Source organism: Aspergillus mulundensis (assembly GCF_003369625.1).
Source record: "Aspergillus mulundensis strain DSM 5745 chromosome Unknown scaffold_4, whole genome shotgun sequence".
In the NCBI taxonomy this organism is placed as follows: domain Eukaryota; kingdom Fungi; phylum Ascomycota; class Eurotiomycetes; order Eurotiales; family Aspergillaceae; genus Aspergillus; species Aspergillus mulundensis.
Genome location: NW_020797892.1, coordinates 781,711 through 804,214, shown reverse-complemented (window position 1 = coordinate 804,214; position 22,504 = coordinate 781,711). Strand labels below are relative to the sequence as shown.

The following is a 22,504-nucleotide window of genomic DNA, read 5'->3' as shown; positions in this document are numbered from 1 at the left end:
GGACCTGCCTACCTCGTTTCCGGGCCAGACACACCTCGCCCTCCTTTCGGCATCGCAGCGCGTGGTACTCCAGCAGTACTCTGAGAGCGATTGGGCAGGTCTATTGCCGTGAGGTGGTCGCCAGTATTTTTGCCCCTGTCTGCCCTCCTGTGCTCTTTTCTCTCCTCTTCCACCTTGCTGTCCTTCCTTTTCTTGCGCCTCTTCACTTGCCCGACCAGTGTCTGTCTTTGCATTTTACTATTCGTGGGTCTTCGTGTTAGTCCCATTACCTGTACTAGTCCTATTAGTATGTCTGCGCTTTGATCCTATTTCCTGTCATAACATAAGTGGCCCCAGCTGGCTCCAGTTATTTGCTTGCTGCTCATAGAACATAGTGTCTTCCTGGTTGCATGGCCTTCTATTACTTCTGACTACCTTGTCAGCTGGATTAATTCTTTCGATCCAGACGTCTTAAAGCTGAAGAGGAATACAAATGTAAACAGATTGATAACAAATGTACAATACAGTAACCTAGAACCAACATCTTCTCTCAACGAACACACATCCGCAATTTATTGCCACATAGCAAAGAAGAGCAAGCATAGAACAACACGAAGATGAGATCCACATCCCAAATTCGCAGCAGTGAGCCCCAGCTCTACCCATAAATCAGGTCTGATTGTTCATAGGGAACCTTCCAATGCTGCAGAAGCGCTTCAAATGAGCGCTCGCCTTCCCTCGGCGGCCTCTCGGGCGGAGGAAGCTTGCCTTTTCGTTTGTAGTCGAGGAACATCTCCAATAAATACTTGTATTCATGTCCCTTCTCCTTCTCGTACCCCTCATAAATCCGCCTTTTAGCATACTCGGGGAACGGCTCATTGATATCGCCTGTGTCAAGGTTAAGCAGAAGAATGTGGTCTGAGTCAAGCAGATACAAGATGTTGACACTCCAACACCCATCCAGCCACCGGGCACGCACATCCCGCATTCTCAGCAGGACCATTGCTTCGAAGTAGCGCGCTGGAACGGGCATCTTGACGGGGTAGTACCCCTCGGGCTGGCGGCCGCGGACATGACATGGGTAGCGCTCATTGATCCGTGGGTCTGAGGTGAGCATGTAGTAAGGGTCGTCCTTTGGAGGGGCACCGAGGGGCGGGTCGGGGAATTCCCAAAACAATCGGGACTTGCGGAATAGGTGGACGCCGCCTGAGAAGAAGATGAGGTCTCCGGGCTTCTTGGGCAGCTCGAAGTATTTGAGATCCGTGTGCCAATGGTAGTCCGGGTATGGGTGGGTGCAGAGTTCTCAGAAATGCGTGCACTTGTCGCCCTGGGTACAGGGAGGAAACTTCGCTTTCTCAAGCACCTCGGCGGCTTTGTCAATATGCTCGTCAGGGATCACGTACCCAGAGAACTAACTGGCCATTAGGGAAGCTCTTGATTGAAGTGAGTAAATCAGCCGGGGGAGCGGAAGGCTTACAAGCGCCCCTGTGGTGGAGCCCAGAATGGAGAGGTAGGGCTCACCCCAGATGAAGCTGGGAATGCCGACCTCTTCCAGGAGGCGGGTGACGTACGACTCGAGGCGGTTGTTTATTCTGGAGGGGAACTCAACGACCTCCTTGGTCAGGTCGGGGTCGGGGCTTTTGAAGAGAAACATGGCTAGACAGTGGAGGATTGGGACGGTTGGAGGAGTGCGAAGAGGTTAACCTTCGAAGCCATACTAGGAGGATGCAACACCGTTTAATACTCGGTAGTTGCAGATAAGCGATCAGCCATTCCAAGAACTGCGCGAGTCAGAGTCGTCACCCGACCCTTGATACCAGCGACCGGAGGACGTTTGATCCCAGGGGTGGCTCCGCCAATTGGTACCCCGTGCTGAAGAGTGCCCTGCTGTGCAACCCATGGCGTGAAAATTCGCAAACAATGTGCGCGTTGGTGTGGACGCTGGAAATAGCATGAAGATGCCTGGTTAGTTCCCATGAACCTATGGGAGTGGAGGGGGCTGCTGCTTCTGGACCCTCGAACCAACCGACCACGTCCGATTTCACAAAGAGCCCTAAACATGGAAAATGGGGCTCTCAATCACGGCAACCTAGTCATGAGGTGGAGATGGTTGGTCAGATCCTGGTCGCTTCGCAGGCCGCTTGTTGACACAGCCTTTTGAAACTCATCGCTTACCCATGCGCGACAGAACGACTACCGAATCAATTGCCAATGCGCGCAGAATAGCAAGCATTCTGCTTTCATATGATGGAAGGCCCTCATAATGTATAGACACATGTCGTTTGAGGTTCTCACTGGCATCGTGCGCGGCGCCCGAGTCTTTGTTGCTTTCCCCCGGGCCCCATCCGCTCGACCACCTCGGCGGATGTCTTCGTTCTGGAGTTTCCTCGCTAGCTTGGAGCTGTCTTTACGTTCCATGATTGACATGTCGCTGTAATTGTGCAAGATTGGCGCGATTGGCGTGATTTTTTTTATTGGTCGATGCCGGTAGAATAGGTGCCACAGCCAGTGGGCCGTCCAAGATGAGGGCAATATTGTTGTTGCGAGACTTGGAACCCCTTGACGGCGACTACGCCTGGGACTGCTTCTGGACTTATCCAGCAGGTGGATCAGCGTTATGGTGGGTGGAAGCGATCCAGTCCCAACAACGACGCCCTTGGACCAGCGTTGTTCGGAAAGCAACTGAGATCTCTGGAGAAGGCGTAATAACACCAGAAGATTTTGCTTGTCCTTATTCACATCGAGATCCGGTTCTCTTGTTGGATGTTGTTGTTAATCGCGCCGCAGATCTGTTCCCCAGGCCTGAGAGTGTTAGCCAGGCTACCTACCAGAGTCGTTGACCCAATCCAGTAAAGGGCGAAAAGTTTGCCATTATAGGACTCTTTGTTCAGAATTCACTAAGGTAAGCCTCTCATAGAGGTTTTGTTTTGAGGGTGCTCGAGACATTGGTGTTGACTTCTGTTTTGCTTGGTCGAGAAGCAGGGTCATCGAGCGGAGAGCTTCTCGAGCACTGGTATTATCCGGGGCGAAAGGGGTTGTTTTCTGGCCGGATGTCGAGATCCTTGATCCTTCCAAATGCAGGAGCGATAGATCGACTGCAGAACAAGATAGGTTTCTTCGCGGAATCGACCGTTAACTGCGATGGAGAAACGGTGGCAGGATACCATTGACACTCGATGGATTCCGATAACGAATTCGGGACCAGAGGAGATGAGATGGAAATCAGCAGCAGTTCGTTGATAGGGGCCGGACTGGCAGTAGAATAGATTAGAAGAGGAAGTTTACCGTACAAGATGTTTGGCGCCGTTCCTGTGAGTCATAGGTACGGTAACCCTCCAGTATTTAATTCCCATCTCCAACTCCCCAAACTCGCCTGCAACCAGAGAACTGGACTTCGCAAACAGAGCGACAAGAAAGGCAAGATGAACCTCACCATCCGCCCCGCGACTCCCTCCGACGCACCCACCCTCGCAACCATCAACATCGCCGCCTTCACCAACAAGCCCTTCCTCGCCTCCGCATTCCCCACCGTCAGTCCGGCCGCCGCCCACGCCCTCAAAAGCGCGCGATGGACGCAGAAGCTCGCAACGCCGAATACGCACATCTGGACGGCTGTTGATCAAGACTCGGGCGCGATAGTCGGCTGTGCGCGGTGGTCGTTCCCCGCGGACGCGACCGACAAGGCTGCCGAGAGCGCCGCGAGCGCCGCGAGCGGGGCGGAAATGGAATCACCGTGGGGTTCGGGCGCGCTGCCTCTACCGGAGGGGACGAACCGCGCTGTGTATGATGGGTTCTTTGGGACGCTGAAGGAGAAGGCGGCGGAATACGTGCGGGATGAGGATATCGGTGAGTTATCTGCCACTTGGACAGCATAATTGCTTTTCCCCATGCATGCTGACGCAGGCGCAGTCCTCGACTTCATCGCCACGTCGCCGGAGTCCCAAGGGAAGGGCGTCGCGAGAGCCCTGCTTACCTGGGGGATTGAGGAAGCGGACAAAGTACAGCGCCGGATCTACCTCGAGGCTACGACGGAGGGGTTCCCCGTGTACGCCAGGTACGGGTGGCGGACTTTGGAGAGGATCGAGATGGACTTTGCGCGGTGGGGCGGGGAGGGGAGGCAGGAGCTGACGCTGATGATGCGGGATCCGGCAGCGCCCTTGCGTGCGTGATCCCTGCTGGCTGGCTGGCTTTGTTGTTCTTGCTGAGCGTCCTCTCCAATGGGCGCTGGCTGCCGGCACGACCTGCCGAATGGAGCTAAGCTGAAGCGGGGATGATGAGGTTGTACAGATGGCTGCGTTCGCGTGGACTTCCTGGGATGGGTTAGCTCTTAGCATCGCTGCTTATATATACTTGCTTATCGTCCTGTATGATGCATATAGACATAACTACCTTGGTTATAGATTGCTTGTCAAGATGGACGTCCAGATCCTCCCGCTCTCCAAACGCGACATCCCGCAGGCCGTAGAATGCATCCAGACCGTCTTTGCCGATGATCCCTTCTTCACATATATGTTTGATCCGGAGACCGTACGTCCAAATTACATTCCTGATTGGGTGAGTATAGAAGTTGAATAAAATAGTACAACATCGCCCGCAACGCCGCCTCCCTCTCCGCGCACTTCCGCCACGGCCTCGCCATCCGCGCCCCGATCTACATCGCCAAAGACACGGCCTCAAATCGCGTCGTCGGAATCTGCTGGTGGCACCCTCCAGAACCAACATCGTCTAGCCCGCCATTCACCCATCAAGCCCAGGACGCTTTACTTTCCATCCGGCAGTTTCTCTTCAATATCCGGTATCGAGGGCGCGGCGGACTGAGGTTAAATCGCTACCGGCAATGGAAAGCCTTGCAGGCGAAGAAACATGACAGAATCTGGACGGATGAGCGAGGGTACTACTTCTGCAATGTTATCGCCGTGCGTGCTGAGATGAGAGGGTTGGGACTGGGCAGACGGTTGGTTGAGGTTGTTACGGAGCGGGCTGATGAAGAGGGCATGCCGTGTTATCTGGAGAGCTCGAAGGGGATGCCGAACCTGGCGATATACCAGAAACTTGGCTTTCAGGGCGTTGGGGAGATTGAGTGTGTGGATGAGAATGGGAAAGATGGGTGTACGGTGAGTTCTCCTGAAGCACTACTATGACAATATGAGTATGTACTGATGCTCTGCTACAGCTCTACTGCATGATTCGGCAACCTACCAAGAGCGAGAACGATAATTGATGAGATGTAATTAACGAAACAAGTTGATCTGATGACAGTAATGAAGTATGGAAACATTAACTGGCATCCATCCTATTTCACTTCCTCCTCCGACCACCATGGTCAAGAAGGCGTTTAAAGCATATGGAGCCGAGGGCAACGCAAGGCAGCGAGCGCCAACGTCCTAGAATCATCATCACCATTAGTGCGGCCTCCCACATCTCCCGCGCGAAGAAGCAACATACCGCACTGCTGATTCAGGATATGCTCGTTCGGAAGAGCATACCGGCCAAGTCTCCAGGCCTCGCATGCCGGAATATGATCCTCAGAACCTTGGATGGGAATGCCCGGACTATACCGGGCATATGCAAAGGGCAATCAGCAGGCAAAGCCACGGGAATTGGTTGCTTTCTCTACCTATTCCCTCTCATCCACGTAGATAGCAAGGAGACCAACTGAACCTTGATACTGCTCTACTGTGTCGGGTCGGTTGTCCTAGCTACGTGACGAGGAATCCGGATCTACTGCTCATGTGTCAGAAGCAAGGGTAAATAATCTGGATAAGTCTTCCAGCGTTGTGGGTTGGGCTCGGTCTACTTCAAACTTCCAGGAGTCTTCCAGGTTGATTAACCAGCTAGCTGTTCTGGCAATGCCTCAGTGCTTCGCCTTCACTGCATACTTTGCATTCAGTGGCTCGTCCATACCGTTTGCGCTTCTGGTGTACAAGAATGCTGACCAGGCCATGGTCTGATATCCTGATATAGTATCAAGCGCCATTCGCTGTTTAGAACGACGGGCATAACTATCCTACTGTTGGATATTCGAGAGCGATAGGTGAAGACAAACTTTCAGGATGTTCACAAGTTCAATAGATTCAACCGTGCTCATAAATCAAGCAGCTCTCGAAAACGCCGCATCGAGATCATCAGCCCGCTGCACTCCAGCCACCGGTGTGTGGTCATGCCCACCGACGCGCTCGCCGCATTGCGGGCATCGCGCTTCCTCCATCGGCATTCCACACTCGCCGACGGTGAACTGGACTCATTTATTAGTAAATGTAGATCATAGTAACGGTAGAAGAAGCTTACCGGGTGGTTGTTCACGCAGTAGTACCAATGCCCGGTGCCCAAGAACTGGGCCTCCATGGCCTCGTAAACCTGCCGCCTTTCCTCCGCTGACACAGACACATAGAAAGCTCCGGTGGCATAATAGTTCTTAGCTCCCTCAATAAGCCCCTTGAAGCGCGCAAGCGGACCCGGGAAGGAGTCGTAGAGCCGCTCGCAATCCGACAGGATCTGGCCAATCTCTTCTCGGGAGGCCGTCGACTCAACTGTCTCTGTTTGGGTGCTAAGGAGGAGCTGGCAGGATTGCGCCAGATAGACCATAGCCTGAAGCTGTTCTGCGGGGAGCTTCTCCTTTGTACTTTTCTCAAGTACGGTACGGCACATCGCCATAAAGTTTGGTAGACGACCGCAGAGCCTCTTTCGGACCATAACCCGTATCCTGGCATCTATAGCCGTGGTCTGATGTACCCGTTCGCTCGCTGACATGATGTTCCAGAGGAGACGGAGGAGTAGGCATTCACCTTGAACCTCAAATCCGGTAACGATTGCTGTCTCTTCGACCAAGGAAAGAACTGGAGTTGGGGTCTCAGAACCGGACAATTTAGTCTTTCGGGCCATGGCTGAAGCTATGAGCGCATTTACCCTTCCGATCGGCTGCTCGAATTTCCGGACTTGGTTGATAAACCTGGTAATGGTCTGTTGCATCTTGTGGTTTTTAGCTTCGAATTCGTCCACGGCTGAATTTATCTGCTCAAAACCTAAGTCTCCGGACTCTGCTGCGCCCCATTTTTCAATGAACTCGACCATGGTCTTTTCCATTCTGTCTTCGTATCGCCCGAGAGCCTTGAAGTTCTGAATATACTCTCGGTGTGCCTTGCTAGCAAACCGCCGCGTCGATTCATCTAGCAATGACCTTTTGACAATCCGATTGTACCGGTGGATTTCTCTCAGCGAGCCGCGGCATTCTGGGCACCCTGGGGCGTCCCGGGTCATTACCACCCGCCATGCTGCCTTTGGCTGAAGGACCTCACCCGTGATAGGGTCGACATCATAGTGGTCCTTCATTTCCATTAACCCGTCCAACGTAGAACGGGTATAGAAATGTCCACAAGAAAGGAAGATCATCGGGTCCTCGTTGACATCAATTTCTGCGTACTTCTGCAGCATGATAAACTCAACTTGCCGTTCAAGAACCTCGGAGCTGCCGCATTGCTGGCAGAACTTTGCATTAGGGCATGCTTCTCCGCAAACGCCTGGGCAGCGATGGCCGCATTTTAGTAGTTTGTCGCATCGAAAGTTGCAAGGGATGACAGTGCATGGAATTGCGCATGGTAGATTGCAGCCATGTTCTTGGTGACTACAGCGCCAACCACAAGTTTCGGCGCAAGGAGGGCAAGGATCACTGCATTTATTTGGACACTTATTGTGTACACATCGTATCTCGCACGGTCGGCTGCACGGCTTGCACGGGGTTCCATCATGGCAAGGCTGCACACAGTAGTGTGAACATGTGGTGAACGGCCTGCTGCATTGAGAAGTGCAGCTCCCATGGTTGATAGCACCAGCAGGAGTCCGGCAACTTCCACACCCCTGTTGGCAAACATGCCCACAAGGTAGAGCCTCACCGCAAGTGTCTTTGCATTTTAGTGCCTTAACAGCCGTAGAGCACTGCGCCTCAACCTCGTGACCACAGGGAAGGCTTCTGGAGATAATCTGCGTACACTTGACCGCTGCCAGATTGTTTTGATCCCGGCACTTCACCTGCGTTGTATGTCCACAGCCAAGGGGCACAGCAGGAATGATTTCCTCGCAGTCTCCACAATTCTCGTTGCACTTTTTTTGACAAACATGACCACAGTCTCTAGGAACAGTGCAGGGCTCCATGCACTTCACGGCCTCGTGCAGTTTCTTCGAGTGACACTTGAATGTGCAGGTATGCCCACATTTGAGCCTTAAACCGCATTTTTCGGAGCATCCTCCTTCAGGCGCACATCTAGCAAAGTCGTCTGGGGTAGACACGTGGATCTTGATTTCCGGATGTCGGGAGCATTGGAGCTCAATTTTTGGACCGATATTGGCATCTGCTTCGAGCATCTTTATCACTGCCTCCCACATTGGAACATGACAAGATGTTTGGGCGTTGCCAATAATGTACATTCCGTGCTTAGCTCGACTATTGGGGTTGCGTCAGCACAGATCCTGCTATATACCATATTTGGAAGGAAAGTAATACCTCAGTAGCACGTTGATTCTGTTTGGAGTTTTGAGAAACCCGCAGTTCTGACGCGGGTTGCTCCGGACCAAAGAAATAATCACCACAGTCGCTTCCTCGCCCTGCCAATTGGTTAATGGGGTACCAAGTTGCTGGCACGATAATTGCTCACCTGGAAGTTGTCCACGGTCGCCATTCTCAGCCTATTCGATACTGAACCCTTTTGTACCGTTCTGACTCTATCAACCGGTGTAATCCCATTGCGTTCATCTTCTAGCCCAAGATCAGCCAGATCATCTTCGCTGATAAACAGGTCCATGCTCTTCTCCAATCTCTCCTCAAGCAGCTTTAGCTGACTCACGTAGGGAGTCAAGACAGCGATCTGGCCCGGTTTATAAACCCCTTGGCGACACAAATGACCCACCAACGCAGTTACCATGTCCGCTTCCCATGCGTTCGATTTACTATGCGTCGGATCCTCCGGATCTCCAGGATCTTCGACATTGTTATGGTCCAACCAGAATAGTCTCCGGCGAAACCCTGCGACCTCGGGATAGGATGTAGTGGTTGGGTGGTCTTTGAGTTTTGGGTACAGGGTCTGCCGAATGAGGGACGAGATACAGGGGTGCATCCGACGCTGATGATCCAACTGTGCGACTGGAAACTCAATCATTTCCTGCTCTTCTGTAGATGAGGCCTCGGCTGGTATTGTTAGCTTAACGTTGGCGAGCCTTTCGAAGAGCGATTCATCTAGGTTGTATTTCGGGCCAACGGTATCATATTCCATCGACAAGTACCGGCGCGAGATACGAGGACGTAATTGTAGGTGGTCGCCAATTAGTATTGCGTGCTCGATCGACGGCAACAGCGCAGTCAGGAGATGTGACTCTAAAACTTCACCGGCCTCCTCGCAGATAAGCACTTTCGCCTGAAGACTGCGCAGCAGGTCGGCATTGTTGGCCAGTCCCGTTGTCGTGACTCCAACCACGTCGACCTGATCAAATATTTGGGCGTCTTGCTGGATGAATAATGCGGTATGGTGTTGCTTCTCCAGCGCATGTTCTTGTGCCAAGGCTTGAAGACGCTGCATCTGAATCTCAATGCCCAGGTTGTAACAGTAGCGGTAAACGCGAGAACGTTCCTCGTTCGTCAAGGTCCACGGCGCAGCCGCGAACAATTGATCGATCGAGCGCTCCGTGTCTTCGATCCCGAGCATATCTCCGGGCCCGTGTCCCTCGACCCACGCCTTGATGCTCTCTGGCATGTCTGGGTTTCCTTCTTGTATCAGGACCGCGAACTCGGAGAACTGAGCTGCCATAACTCCCGCCGCTATAGCCAAAGGGCCACGTTCCAATTCCTGACAGACAGACTGAATTCTTCCAGCCAGTGCGTCCAGTCTGCACTTGCTTTCATTTATCCTTCTTCCGAATCCGGGTAGTCTGGGAATATCCCCCCGCTTCTTGTAGGAGTCGATAGAAAGCGACTCCATGTGGTCTGATAGGCTTCGGGATCCAATTCGTAGAATGTGCTCGACTCCGGCATTTGCCAATTCGGTAAGGAATTGATCAAGTGCGTGATTCGTGTAGCATCTGTCCTTGGGTTAGCGGAGATCAATCCATGGCGATAGAATGGCTTACACGCATAGTAGGGGACCTAGGGCCAAGCGCTCCTTATTTCTCAAGAGGCACTTTGCTATTTGTATCCCAACATATGATTTCCCTGTGCCTGGTGGACCCTGGATCAACGCGACCTCATGGGTCAAGGCCGAAATCATTGCTTCTGCCTGTCCAGTGTCCAATGACGAAAGCTCGCATAGTCGTTGTTGGATTTTATTAGGATCCTCGTACGCCGAAAGCATTAGTGCCACATCATTCCGTCTGCGGTCGCTCTCATATATGGATGAGAGGTCAAGGGTGGTGCCTCGTAGATAACGCGGTGGCGGAATTGTTGCAGTGTTAGTCGCGATATGTGAGCTTCTGGCACCAGTAGTTAACCACCTGGTGAATGGTATATGAGAAGGATCCTTGTGGAGAGCTTGGAGACATCGAAGTATCCCTTCAAACTGGTTGTACTGCACCACGGGGAATTCGACGAGTAACAGTGGCCTTTCCCGTTCGTGCGTCAGGGTTTGCATGTAATCCAAACTGAACAGATCATCTTTGGTCGGTAAGCTGGGAAATCGCAGGGTAATCATGGCCCTTTTCCCATCATTGATCAAGTCCTGAACTGGCGCAGGCTGATCACACTGGACGGAGTCAACATCTCGCTTCAAGACCTGCACAATGATGACATTCATATCGCTCTCAACCTCCGCATCTACCAGGGCCACAAGCCCGCCACCCTCTCTCAGACCCCGAGAACCAAGCCAGTATTTCCTTCTCGTTTCCCTGTTTGCTTTTCGGATTCGGGGAGGTTGATCAAACTCGACTTCGATGTGGAGACCGTGAACCAAGTCGGCTTTCAGCTTGCGAACCCAAGCACCGTAGTAAATACGCAGCGGCGTTGGGCTTTCACGGCGTATGATTTTGCGCTTTGTTCCTCCATTTTCTCCGTGAGCCAAAGTATTCCAATGATTTGCCATCAAGCGAACCGCGTCCCTAACCTGTCCTGACGTATCCTCGCGTAAAAGACGAAACTGGCTGTCGAGTACTCGCAGAATACCTTCTTGATGGTGACTGCTCGATGAGGCCATCCGCGATGGCAGGAAGTCAGTTCTTTCCTGGTGGTAAATTTCGGAAAGCGTAGGCAATATCCGAATATCACCTATAAGGGCGTGATCGTTGTCATGCCGGGCACCCAGCCTTGACAGTCCCCCGGGAAGATCCACTGGCGTTGCACGTTTCACCATGTCGCGATGCTTTGGTCCCGAAGAAGAGCAATTTCTGTTGGATGCGGCAGTTGTGAGCCTATCACCCATAGCAAGGAAGTCAAGGATTTTATGGACGTTCTCGTACAACTCGCTCAACTGGGGATCTGAGGAACCTCTAGCCTTACCATCCTCGACCATGTAGAGGCTGCTAAAGCTCTCCGCTAGTCCTTCGAACTCAGGCCTGATGAAAGCGCCTTGATTTGAAGTCAGGAGATGAAGGAAAGCTCTGGAAACCAACAGGAATGCCTCAAGACAAGATATTTCCCCTGGGTTTCTGTTCTCACTGTTGAGGCAGTCCATCGCTGTACGGAAGAACGAAACCCCTCTATTCCCGTTGAGGCCGTAAATAACATTGTAGATTGTTCCGACAGCCTTTTCGACGGCCAGCGATTGTAGTACATTCTTGTGTGTGATCAATCGAAGAAACAACACACAGTGAGGATCGAACATCGGGGTGGTAACGCTGTAGCCGGCAGAGAATTTAGTCTCCACGATCCGGCGCACCTGAGCCAGCCCGTCTTCAGTGGCAAGATCGTTGATTGCAGCATTCCGAGCTTCCTCAGAGAGCTCAATCTTCTTCAGTGTGGCCGTAAGAAATTCTTTTAGTACGGCCGGGGCCAGTAATCCCTCGTCGCGTCGGTTTCCGGTAGACGATGCGTAGGTTGGTGTTGATCGTGTTGACACTCTGTTCGAACACAATACCAGTTAGTACCGCTCCTCCTCCCAAAAGGTATAGACCGACCTGGACGGCCCCCCCTTAGGAACACCCCGCCGTCCCAAGTTCGCAGAAGTATCTCGAGATTGACCACGACCGCGAGCTCTCCTTTGCTTAACCTGGGGTCGTCTCTTGCTAGGGCCTGTCATTGGGGGCCAGTGGTGATTTGAAATAGGCAGAATTTGAATCGAATTGGATGAGTCTAGTAAGTACCAAGTGACGAAATGATGCGATCCAGCAGAGGACGATGTAGGAAAGGAGAAAGAAACAGAAGAAGGTGTGAGCAAACGACCATGAATGGGACGGGCTGTGTGTGTTGCTGCAAAAGGAAGTGGGGCACGTTCAGTGGTGGCTACCCTAGATGGTGAGCATCAACAGCACAAACAGATAGAGTGAATATCCACCTCATATTTCTCTCAGTTCAAACCTAAAAACTAGGATGTGAGTCAACAACTTACTCATAAGTAGAAAGACTCTCGTTACCACCTTTTATCAGCTTCTGCTTCCCTCAGATCATCCTCTGAGAATCAAAGTGCGGTACTATCTGCAGTCGGTCTAAGAATCCCCCTGGGTCTTACCTGGAGATCAGTATGCTTTCATGATAACATCCTTACCTGTGAGATTGAATGGATGACTTGGCCTAATGCGTCCATTTGCCCACTTGCTTCAACATCCTCTCTGCAACAACCATACTTCCCTGATCTAGTAAAAGAGCACCTGAATCGCCGAGAGTTCTGAGAGTGTAGATATGAGCAAGAGCAATCTTAGAATTGGCTCCGTCTGCCCTGGCTTTTCCTGTCTATAGTAGACCCTCCGGATATAACCCCTCGTTTTTGAGGTTGCCAGAACATCTGGAGACAGGGCTGTGCTAAAGCCTAGCAGTTCCCCTATTATATGTTTACTGCCTTATACAGCAGTCCCTGCTTCATGTAGGAACGGACCAGGTTGCAGCAGTATCAAGGGTAGAAAGGTGGTCGACCCCAGATCTCTCTCTCTTTCCTTTAATTATGAGACTCTGGCGGAGTACTTCCTCTTCGTCTCGGCATACTCTTGAGGATTTGCAACGTCACCGATAAGAATGGTATCCAGGACAGGAACACGACGGTCTATTCAAGTCAGAATTAGATCACAATAGAGCAAGCTTGTCATGGGACAGATGCGACCCAACTCAGCGGATTAGATGCAAGGCTAGGGCTCAGAATGCACAAAAATTCCACTACGGCATCATTGCCTCAGGCAGACTATTGATAAAGCATGGCAAGCCTCGAGATCGCATATCTCACGAACACAGGAACCTCTGCTTCGATAGAGACAGCAGATATCAAGAATAAACTTCGTGTTTGATGTATCGTAGGATCTGCGACTATTCCTAACAGCCATAAGCGTGACGACTGGTATGGGACCGTATACCGTGGCCACTGCTGCAGTATGCCAAGGACTTCGATCCCATGGACACCTGCATGGTCGGTTGAGATCACACAAAAGCCTGAGGCATTGCAACAACAACTCGATTGTTAGTTCTTGTCCTAAGGTAATCACTAGGGGCTGTACATACTTATCGTTTTTCTCACTTGAAGGAGCCAGAGCTATCCTGGTCCGCAGATGCGCTCAGAGGTTAGTTTCTCTGAACGTGAACTACATAGACACCGATCGTCAACAGAGCGTAACCGAAATTGGAGTACGCGGCGCGAAAAGTCAAGAAACGTGCTTGATATGCGATATATATAAATCAATCATTAGGTCGTAAGTACAAGCGCTCCTTCTAGAATCTGCCTTACAACCCCGAGCGTACGCGATGCTCAGTAGAAGAACAATAAGCTGACGGCGCCCTTACCCTGCGCGATGACAGCGACGAACGTGCTCTTGAAGGTTGTCATTACGATTAAAGGACTTCCAGCAACCGTCAATCATACAAACGAATGAACGAGGAGAGACATGGGCTCCTCTCACGTGGCGCAGTAGATCGCCCTCGCGTCGGAAAATGTTACGGTGGCGACAGTCTTTCCATTCGCAGCGAAGGATACGCGGAGACGTATTGTGGGTTGGACTGGGTATGGATTAGCGAGGGATCACCCAAGGTGGAGGACAAGAGGACGAACTGGAGAGTAGTAGCGAGCCCAGAAGGAATGCTTGGGCAAAGACCGCTTTTTGTACCTCTGCCAAGATGATTATGGGCACTGGTATTGGCACTAGCACTGACGACGGCAGGATCCCAATGCCATGGGAAAATCCCGTTGTTGTTAACAGCAGACTGGGAGAGTCCGGGGTTGGAGACGGCGGAGGAAATCTGTGGGTTCGGCATCGGAAGATCCACCACAGCGACGGAAGATCGGGTGCCGGATGACAGACTAACCATGTCGGGGTTAGCGCCCGACAAATTATAGTTCGACACGGGCATAGTCCCAAGGGCGAGAGGAATAGGATCGATCATCGAGGAATTTGGAACTGGAGTAGGATAAAATCCATTGAGAAAGGCATGGTACTCGGCCGTGAAACGTGCTTGCGGCGAGCTCTCAAGGGGTGCTAAACTCGTTGTTGTAATGGAAGACTCTCCGGGCCAGGTGTCGGACATGGTCCCGGGAAGAGCATCTGGCAAGCCTTCACTATCAAGGGACGGCTCCATTGTGTTACGGTAATTTATGAAAGAAGACAGATTAAATAGAAGGAAACTAGCTGCTTTGTATTGTCACTGACTTAGCTGAAAATAGGGGAAGGGGGACCTTCAATTATATACATGCTTTCGACGAGCTGGCTCCATGTTAGTGTTGAGCAGGGGAATATGCATGCACACTCGGACCCTCTGGCTCCTTAAAACTGATCGCCTTAAAACACGCCAAGCTCTTGCCAAGAACTTAGTTTCCGGCCATTAAGGGGCAGAGGAATCCGTGCTGTGGACTGCTATCATCGGGGTCAGTTCTTTACCTTCTACCGCTATTCACTGCAGTGCAAGAGATCTCCATGGCTCTCACTGCCACAATGGCCTTACACAACCAACAGGTCAACGTTCTGTACATTTCCTGAATTATGGCATACAATGAAGTCAGTTGAACTATTAGCACAACGTTGTCTTCGCAAGGCCAGAGCGCTCCAAGAATCAAGAATATACCTGGCCATACTGAGCACCAACGGTTGGATAACTAGCGACTCCCACTCCAAGCTACAGCCAGCAGGTAACACGAAAAAAATCCGCCTGCTAATTCAAGAGCCTACTGTATGTGAGTTGACAAGGCGATTAAGCCAGGCAATCAAAAATTTATCGAGCCTCAGTCTAACGGATTATGGTATGGTTTAGGTTGTCTGGCAGCCAGTTGGATGCCTAGCTGGTCTACCGGATACGCAGCACCTGCAGGCCGCGCCGCCTAGCACCCCCTGTGCTAGCCGGCGTCAGCATTCAGAAGTCCGATCGGTGGGCCTGTGGAGTGACAGACGCAGGACAACTGGAGGACCAGATACACGACCGATCCCTGTGCATCAGGCATTGTAGCTAGCTGGACTGCTTATTCTTGAGAGTCATCAGCGGATAGCACGAGACCTATCCTCTAACAGAGACCCCAGAGATCATTGGCCGCGGTAATCATGATCGAGTTTCACGGCATTTATTGCGCGTGGCCGAAACAAAGTGGAGGCCTAAGCGCATGTTAATCATAGGTCCCGGCTCCCAGTCACGTGAGCTTTATTAGGGATTATGTAAAATAGTAAAATAATACTAATTAATTAAAAAAAAGGGTAGTTATATAACCTCCTCTTACTACTTAAGCTAAATAATATTAATTAACTAAAAAAAAGGGTAGTTATATAACCCTATCCTACTATTTTAACCTTATAATATAATTTTTTTAATAATATAATAATTTAAACCTTAAGTTTATAATTCTTTTTTTACTTATAGTTTATATAAATAAGTTTAGTTATAAAATTAATTATAATTTACACTTATTATAGTGCTATACTTTTTTTATTATAATTTTAATAACGCCTGGGCTATAAACCTTACTAAACTTATAATAATTATAAAAACTAGGCGTGTTTATACTACCTTGCATGTATATTATAGCTACTAATATATAATAAAAAAAAAGTAAATAATTTATTATTATTATAGGCCTTTTTATCCCGCCCCTTTAATATTTTTTTTTTAATATAATTAACCTAAACATGTGTTAAGCGTGCTTATTATAATTAAAGCTAGATTATTAATATTATAGTATATACTTATTTAATAATTTATAATAAGTAAAAAAATATTATAAAAATATAAAATAATAGTATATATAATAAATAATTAATTAAATAGCTTATATAATTAATTTTAATAAACCCTGGCTTTTTTATTTACCTTTAACATGTTTATTATTATTAATTATATTTATTACCCTTATACCCCTTTTTATACCCGCAACGGCCATATTTTTATTATTACTTACTTTTTACCTACTAGGTAGGCGCCCGTAGCCAGCCACTATTATTAATAAAAATAATATTAAGTTAAATACTAATAACTTAACCACTATAAGCTTTTAGTTTATTATTAAAAATAATTTACTTTTATTTTTATAAATTACTAAAGTTAACTTTAGCCCTTTTATATATATAAACCTAGATTATACTTTTTTACTATATTTATTTTTTTTAATTAATTTTATATATTTAGCTATTATAAATTATAATTAAAAGTTATTAAATAACTTTTATTACTAGCTTAATATATATTAGCTAAAAATATATAATTATTATTAAAAATAGTGATTTAATATAAACCTTTAAAAAAAATAATATTTGCAAGCGTTGCGTGTTAGCTAACTAAAATTAAAAAATTTTTAAATTTAGTTTATAAAATAAAATAAATCCTGGTAATATTTTTTTTTATCTTTTAAAATTAATATAAATTAAGGAAATATTAATTATAAAAGTTTATATATTTATTAAGGTTTATTATATTTAAAATTACTAGTATTTATATAAAGGTTATATTATTAACTTTTTATAAAATACTAGTTAAGTATATAAATAGCTTTTATTTTTACCTAAAAAATTTAAGATATTAATCTTATGGCTATTTAATTTTAGTATAAATTAAAAAATATACCTATAATTTTATTATAACTTTAAAATATAGTATTAGGTAGTTAAATAATAGCTAAATTACTTTTAAGTAAATTATTTAAGGTACTAAAATATAATTAAAAATAATTATAACCTTATATAATTACTAAAAAATAAATAAATTAATTATTTTATTTTAAATTAAAAGCTGGCTAGTAAGCTAATTACCCTAAATAATAGTTAATAAGTAAACCTTAATAATATATAGGTGCTTAATATAGTTATAATACTTAATTTACTTATAATAATTATAAAGCTTAAGGCTTTACAGGCTATAATAAATAATATTATTAAGCTAGTATATAATAATTCTTATTTAACTTTTTTTTTATTTTATATAATATTATTATTTAAGTTTAATTACTTATAATAATTACTATTACTAGTATTTTTTACCCTTTTTTTTATAATAATATAAAGCTAGTTATAACATGCCTACATAAGGTATTATTTATAAATTATATTAAATACTTACTTAAATATAAAAGTGGCTGTTTTGCACGGTATTTTTAGTTTTAATATATTTACTTTAATATAATTTATTATTAATAAATAAATTAGCAAGCTAGTTTTTATATTTATAACCATGCACCTAGCTAGCAAGATATTTTTATAAAAAAGTTATAGGCAGCCTTTTAATTAAATATAGTTAAATTATTTATATTACTAAGTTTTATTATTAATTTTTTTTAAAATTATTTATGATACGCGGCTATTTTAATATAATAAAAAAATAGCTTAAAAGTTATAGTTAAAAATATTAATAAGTGGCCTATTTTTTATTACCATGCGTGTTATTTTAACCTTTTATTTTTTAAATAAGCATAGCTTACCTATTTTTAATATTTTTTACGGCTAATTTATACTAAAATAACCTAATATAATAGTTACCTAAGTATAAAGCATGGTGTAATAATATAAAGGTTATTTATAAATAAATTATATAGTATAATTTATAAGATAACCCTTATATTATTATAACATGGTTTTATTACTATTACTATATGTTTTTTAATATAGTTATTAAGCCTAAGTTTAATATTATAAATAATTAGTCTTGCTATAAATAGTAAGATTAAGATTTAACTTATAACTATAATATATATTAAATATAATTTATTTTTATTTTTAATAGCCTTTAATAATTTAACAAGCTGCGGTGGTTATTTAAGGCCTATTAAAATATATATATTATAGTTATAAACCCTTTTTATATATAAATTATTATTATTAATATAAATTATAAGGCTATCTAGCTACCCTAGTTTTAATAAAAAAATATACTTACTTATTTTATATAGGTTATAAACCATGTACTATATTATTATTATAATATAAATTATTATTAATAAAAAAATAAGCAAACTAAAAAAAATTATTTATTACTTTTATTTTTTTATAGTAACACGGTATAATCCTTAATTAATAAAACTAACTAATAGTATATACTATTATTTTTTTTAGCTTATAATAATATAACCTTAAACATGTTTAACTTAATTATTAGCTTAAGATAGCTTATAAACTTAAACATAGTTATATATATTAATAAGTGCTTCCTATTTTATTATATTACTAAGTATATTATAAAGCCTAAAAAAAATAAAGTTATATAAAAAAGTTATAAAATTAATTCTTAAGTATATTAATACACGCTATTTTTTACTATTACTAGTATAAAAAATAATAAATACCTTAATTATAAAGTAAAATTAATTTATATAAAAGGTTTATTACTATTTACTAGGCCTATTATTTTAAATATTAAGCTATAGTATAATTATTATTTTATATTTTATAAATTAAAAATAAGATAACCTATTTTTACTACTAAATATAAACTATAATAATACTAGTAATAAAAAAGGTAGTATTAAAAAAGGTTTAAATATAATAATAAAGTATATAAAATAGCTACTAAAGCTTGTTAATTTAATATTATTATATTACATGCGCTATTATACCTTATAACCTAAAATATATAAAAAGGTTAAAAGTAAGATAAAAAATTATATTATTTATTATTACTTAATATATAACTAAGTTATAAACCTAAAAAACTTTACCTATATTAAGTTAATACTTTATTATTTATTTATTAATATAAATAACCTGTGTATAGTTAATAAATTAGTATTTAATAGTTTTTATAATATATATAAATATTACTATAAATACCATGGCTATAAAAAGGATAGCTATATATAAAATAATAAAAATATAAAAAATAAGATTAATTTACTAATTTAAAATAATAATACTAGCTTAATTACTAAGGTACTTTTTTAAAAGGCTATGGTAGCTTAGCAGCCTGGCTATAATAATAATTTTTTTATAAAATTTAATAGCCTGGGCTAGCGTAATATTAATTAATAATATAATTAAACTTAATATATAAAAAAACCTAGTTTTAATTTAAAATTTTAGGATTTAGTAAAGGTGGATTACCTAGTAAATATATTAGCTTATTTATTAACTTATTTAAATAACCTAAAGGTTAAGTAACGCCAGCTATATAATATTATAATTAAATATTATAAAAGTATTTTATAGTCGTGTGGTTTACTAGTTCTTTATTTAAGTAATAAATAATAATTTATTTTTATATATTTATTACCCTTACTAGGGTAGTTATTAATTAATTTAAATAATAAGGCTAGCATTAGTAAATTTTATATTATTAACTTATTATTTATAACCCTAAAATATATAGCTTTTTATACTAGTAATTATAAGACCTTTATTATTATATAAGCTACTTTAACTAGTATTACCATGTATAATATTAATAGTTAAATCTTATACTTACTATTTTAATTACTAGTTATATTAAAAGGTAAGAAGGGTTATAATTACCTATAGCCTTTAATATTATTAGCCTTATAAGTAAGTTTCCGCGGCATGTTATATTTAATTATTAATAAAAAGTTTATAATAGGTTTAAAATAATTATATTATATTAATTAATAATATTATAAAATCTTTTTAAATTATAAAGCTAAACCCTTTAATAGCTTAAATATTATTTTAGCCAGGAACTTTTACTAGTTACTTTTAATTAGCTAAAGCCCTTTTTTAAGGCCATGTTTTTACTTATAAATAAAAAAAAAAGGCTAGTTAGTATTTATATAATTAATTTAACTTTATTATTAAGCTAAATATTATTTATTACTAAATTATAAGCTTTTAAATAACTTATATATTTATTCTTACGCTAGAGCGCTTAAAAAAATATTATTATAATAAAAAACTAAAAGCTTTTTATAACGCAAGTATAAGCTAAGTTATTTATAAGTAAAAGTAATACTTTTATAAATATAATTTATATATATAAAAAAAAATAATATATACTAGTATAATTATAATTATATATTAAATTTTAGTAAACCTATAATTATTTTACAAGCTAATTATATTAAATCTAGTACTATAACTATAAAAATAAACTAGGCTAAAAACCTAGTTAAAAAGCTTATAGTTTTTTTTAATTATTATATTATATTAATATAAAATATTTAAATAAAAAAAGGTCTTATAAACAGCGCTATAGGCATATTAATAAATATTATATAATTACTAAAAATTATAAATCCTACCCAGGAGGCGCTGCTTACTTTAATAATAGCTTTTAACTAGTATAATAATTTATATACTAAGAAAAATAATAACCATAACATAATGCTAATTTTTTATATAAAATAAGACTTTTATTATTATAATATTATTTATACTTATACATAGTTTTTAGCTATATTAATATATATAATAATAATTTATAAGGCCTAGGGTATTATTATTAAGCAGGCTATTTTAAACCTTATTATATATAAAAAGTTTTTACTAGGTCTTATATACATGGCTATATTATATATATAGTTACTTAAAAAACTATTATTTAAAAAACCTTTTAGCTATAACTAGTTAGTTAATAGCCTATTTAACACTAAAAAATAAAGATATAAAAATAGTTATTTAAGGCGCTGCTAACATGTATTTATTATAATTATAAATAATATTTCTTATTATAAAAGTAATAATAATATAGGTATAAATTTAAAAATAAAATAATAATTTAAACTAGCTTTATTAACTAGGGTCTAGCCTTGTAAATATTAATTATTTTTTAATAACTTTTTATTAAAATTATTTAGTAAACTAGGGAACTTATTCCTATTTTTTTTTTACTAGTAAACCTACTTTTTTTATAAACTTAATTATAATACTAAGGCATATTTTAGTAAATGCCTTTTAGGTAATAGTAAACATGTTTTTTTAAATAATTATTATATTAAATAAGTTATAAAGCCACTTAGCGCGGCCGCGGGTTTATAATTAAGCTAAGGTTAATATTTAAGTTAATACTTAATTATTTACTAGGTAATATTATAATTACTTTATAGCATAGCTATTACTTTTTTTTTTTTATATATATATTTTTTTTATAGCACGGGCGGTAGCAGTAATATTTTTAATATTAGTTTTTAAATTATTATAGTTAGTTACTAGCTTTATAAATTATTAGTTAGGGTACTTATTATAGTAGTTATAATATTTATTTTTTAAAGTATAATAATAGTTAATACAGGCGCTAAATAGTAACCTATTAATAATAATATAACCTATAAATAATTTATTTTTTTTATATATTAAACACAGGGCGTAAAAAGGCGCTTTTTAATAATTTATGTTATAATTACCTTTATATTACTAGGTAATATAAAGGTAGCCTTTAGGTACTTAACCCATAACTTTAGCTTTTATATTAATAATATTTTAGCTAGTACTTACTAGCAGCAGTTACCTATGGCCTTAGTATAATTTATAATATATTATATAATTAATATACTAGATAATAATTTTATAATAAAATATAAAAATATAATAAATAATATAATTATAAATTATTTTTTATAATAATATATTAAAAAAATAATATAATTAGGTTTAATCTTAAAAGGTAACTATATTAATATATAGCTTAGTATTATAAAGTTAAGTTTTAAGTATTATAAAAATAAATAAGGTAACAGCCTTTTATTACCTATTAAAAGTAAAATATAACTTAAATAATAATAAAATAAGGCTATAGTATTTAACTAATAAGCTATAAACTATAATAACATACTTTATATAAGACTTTTAAAGTTATTAAGCGGTTAATTTATTAATTTAAAGTTAAATAAAAGGTATTAATAAATTAAAATAATATTAATACTTTACTAAATACTTACCTTTAAATACTAAATCTTTACCTATGGTTTATATAAGCTATTTTTAATAATATTTATAGTTAACTATACCTAATAAGTTATAATAAATTTAAACTTTTTTATTACTAGGGTCTAGCCCCAGGGAAAATAAA

The 22,504-nt window shown here is 41.2% G+C and overlaps 4 protein-coding genes across 4 annotated transcripts; 1 reads left to right on the top strand and 3 right to left on the bottom strand.

Moving 5' to 3' along the window:
- Window positions 1–637: 637 nt before the first annotated feature.
- Window positions 638–1,633, bottom strand: DSM5745_04806 (uncharacterized protein; the record flags this gene model as incomplete). Its single annotated transcript, XM_026746822.1, has 2 exons — window positions 638–1,281; window positions 1,396–1,633. 2 exons carry the CDS (start codon window positions 1,631–1,633, stop codon window positions 638–640), a joined length of 882 nt encoding a protein of 293 aa, XP_026604302.1.
- A 1,639-nt stretch (window positions 1,634–3,272) lies between these two features.
- DSM5745_04805 (uncharacterized protein) lies at window positions 3,273–5,200 on the top strand (the record flags this gene model as incomplete). Its single annotated transcript, XM_026746821.1, has 5 exons — window positions 3,273–3,825; window positions 3,889–4,033; window positions 4,380–4,506; window positions 4,560–5,093; window positions 5,153–5,200. The coding sequence occupies 5 exons, from the start codon at window positions 3,273–3,275 to the stop codon at window positions 5,198–5,200; spliced, it is 1,407 nt and encodes a 468-aa protein (XP_026604301.1).
- An 870-nt stretch (window positions 5,201–6,070) lies between these two features.
- DSM5745_04804 (uncharacterized protein) lies at window positions 6,071–12,188 on the bottom strand (the record flags this gene model as incomplete). Its single annotated transcript, XM_026746820.1, has 8 exons — window positions 6,071–6,214; window positions 6,268–7,455; window positions 7,605–7,877; window positions 8,092–8,416; window positions 8,477–8,577; window positions 8,628–10,044; window positions 10,093–12,009; window positions 12,067–12,188. 8 exons carry the CDS (start codon window positions 12,186–12,188, stop codon window positions 6,071–6,073), a joined length of 5,487 nt encoding a protein of 1,828 aa, XP_026604300.1.
- A 1,797-nt stretch (window positions 12,189–13,985) lies between these two features.
- On the bottom strand, window positions 13,986–14,662 carry DSM5745_04803 (uncharacterized protein; the record flags this gene model as incomplete). The annotated part of the gene is made up of 2 exons (XM_026746819.1): window positions 13,986–14,086; window positions 14,194–14,662. 2 exons carry the CDS (start codon window positions 14,660–14,662, stop codon window positions 13,986–13,988), a joined length of 570 nt encoding a protein of 189 aa, XP_026604299.1.
- Between the last annotated feature and the right edge of the window lie 7,842 nt (window positions 14,663–22,504).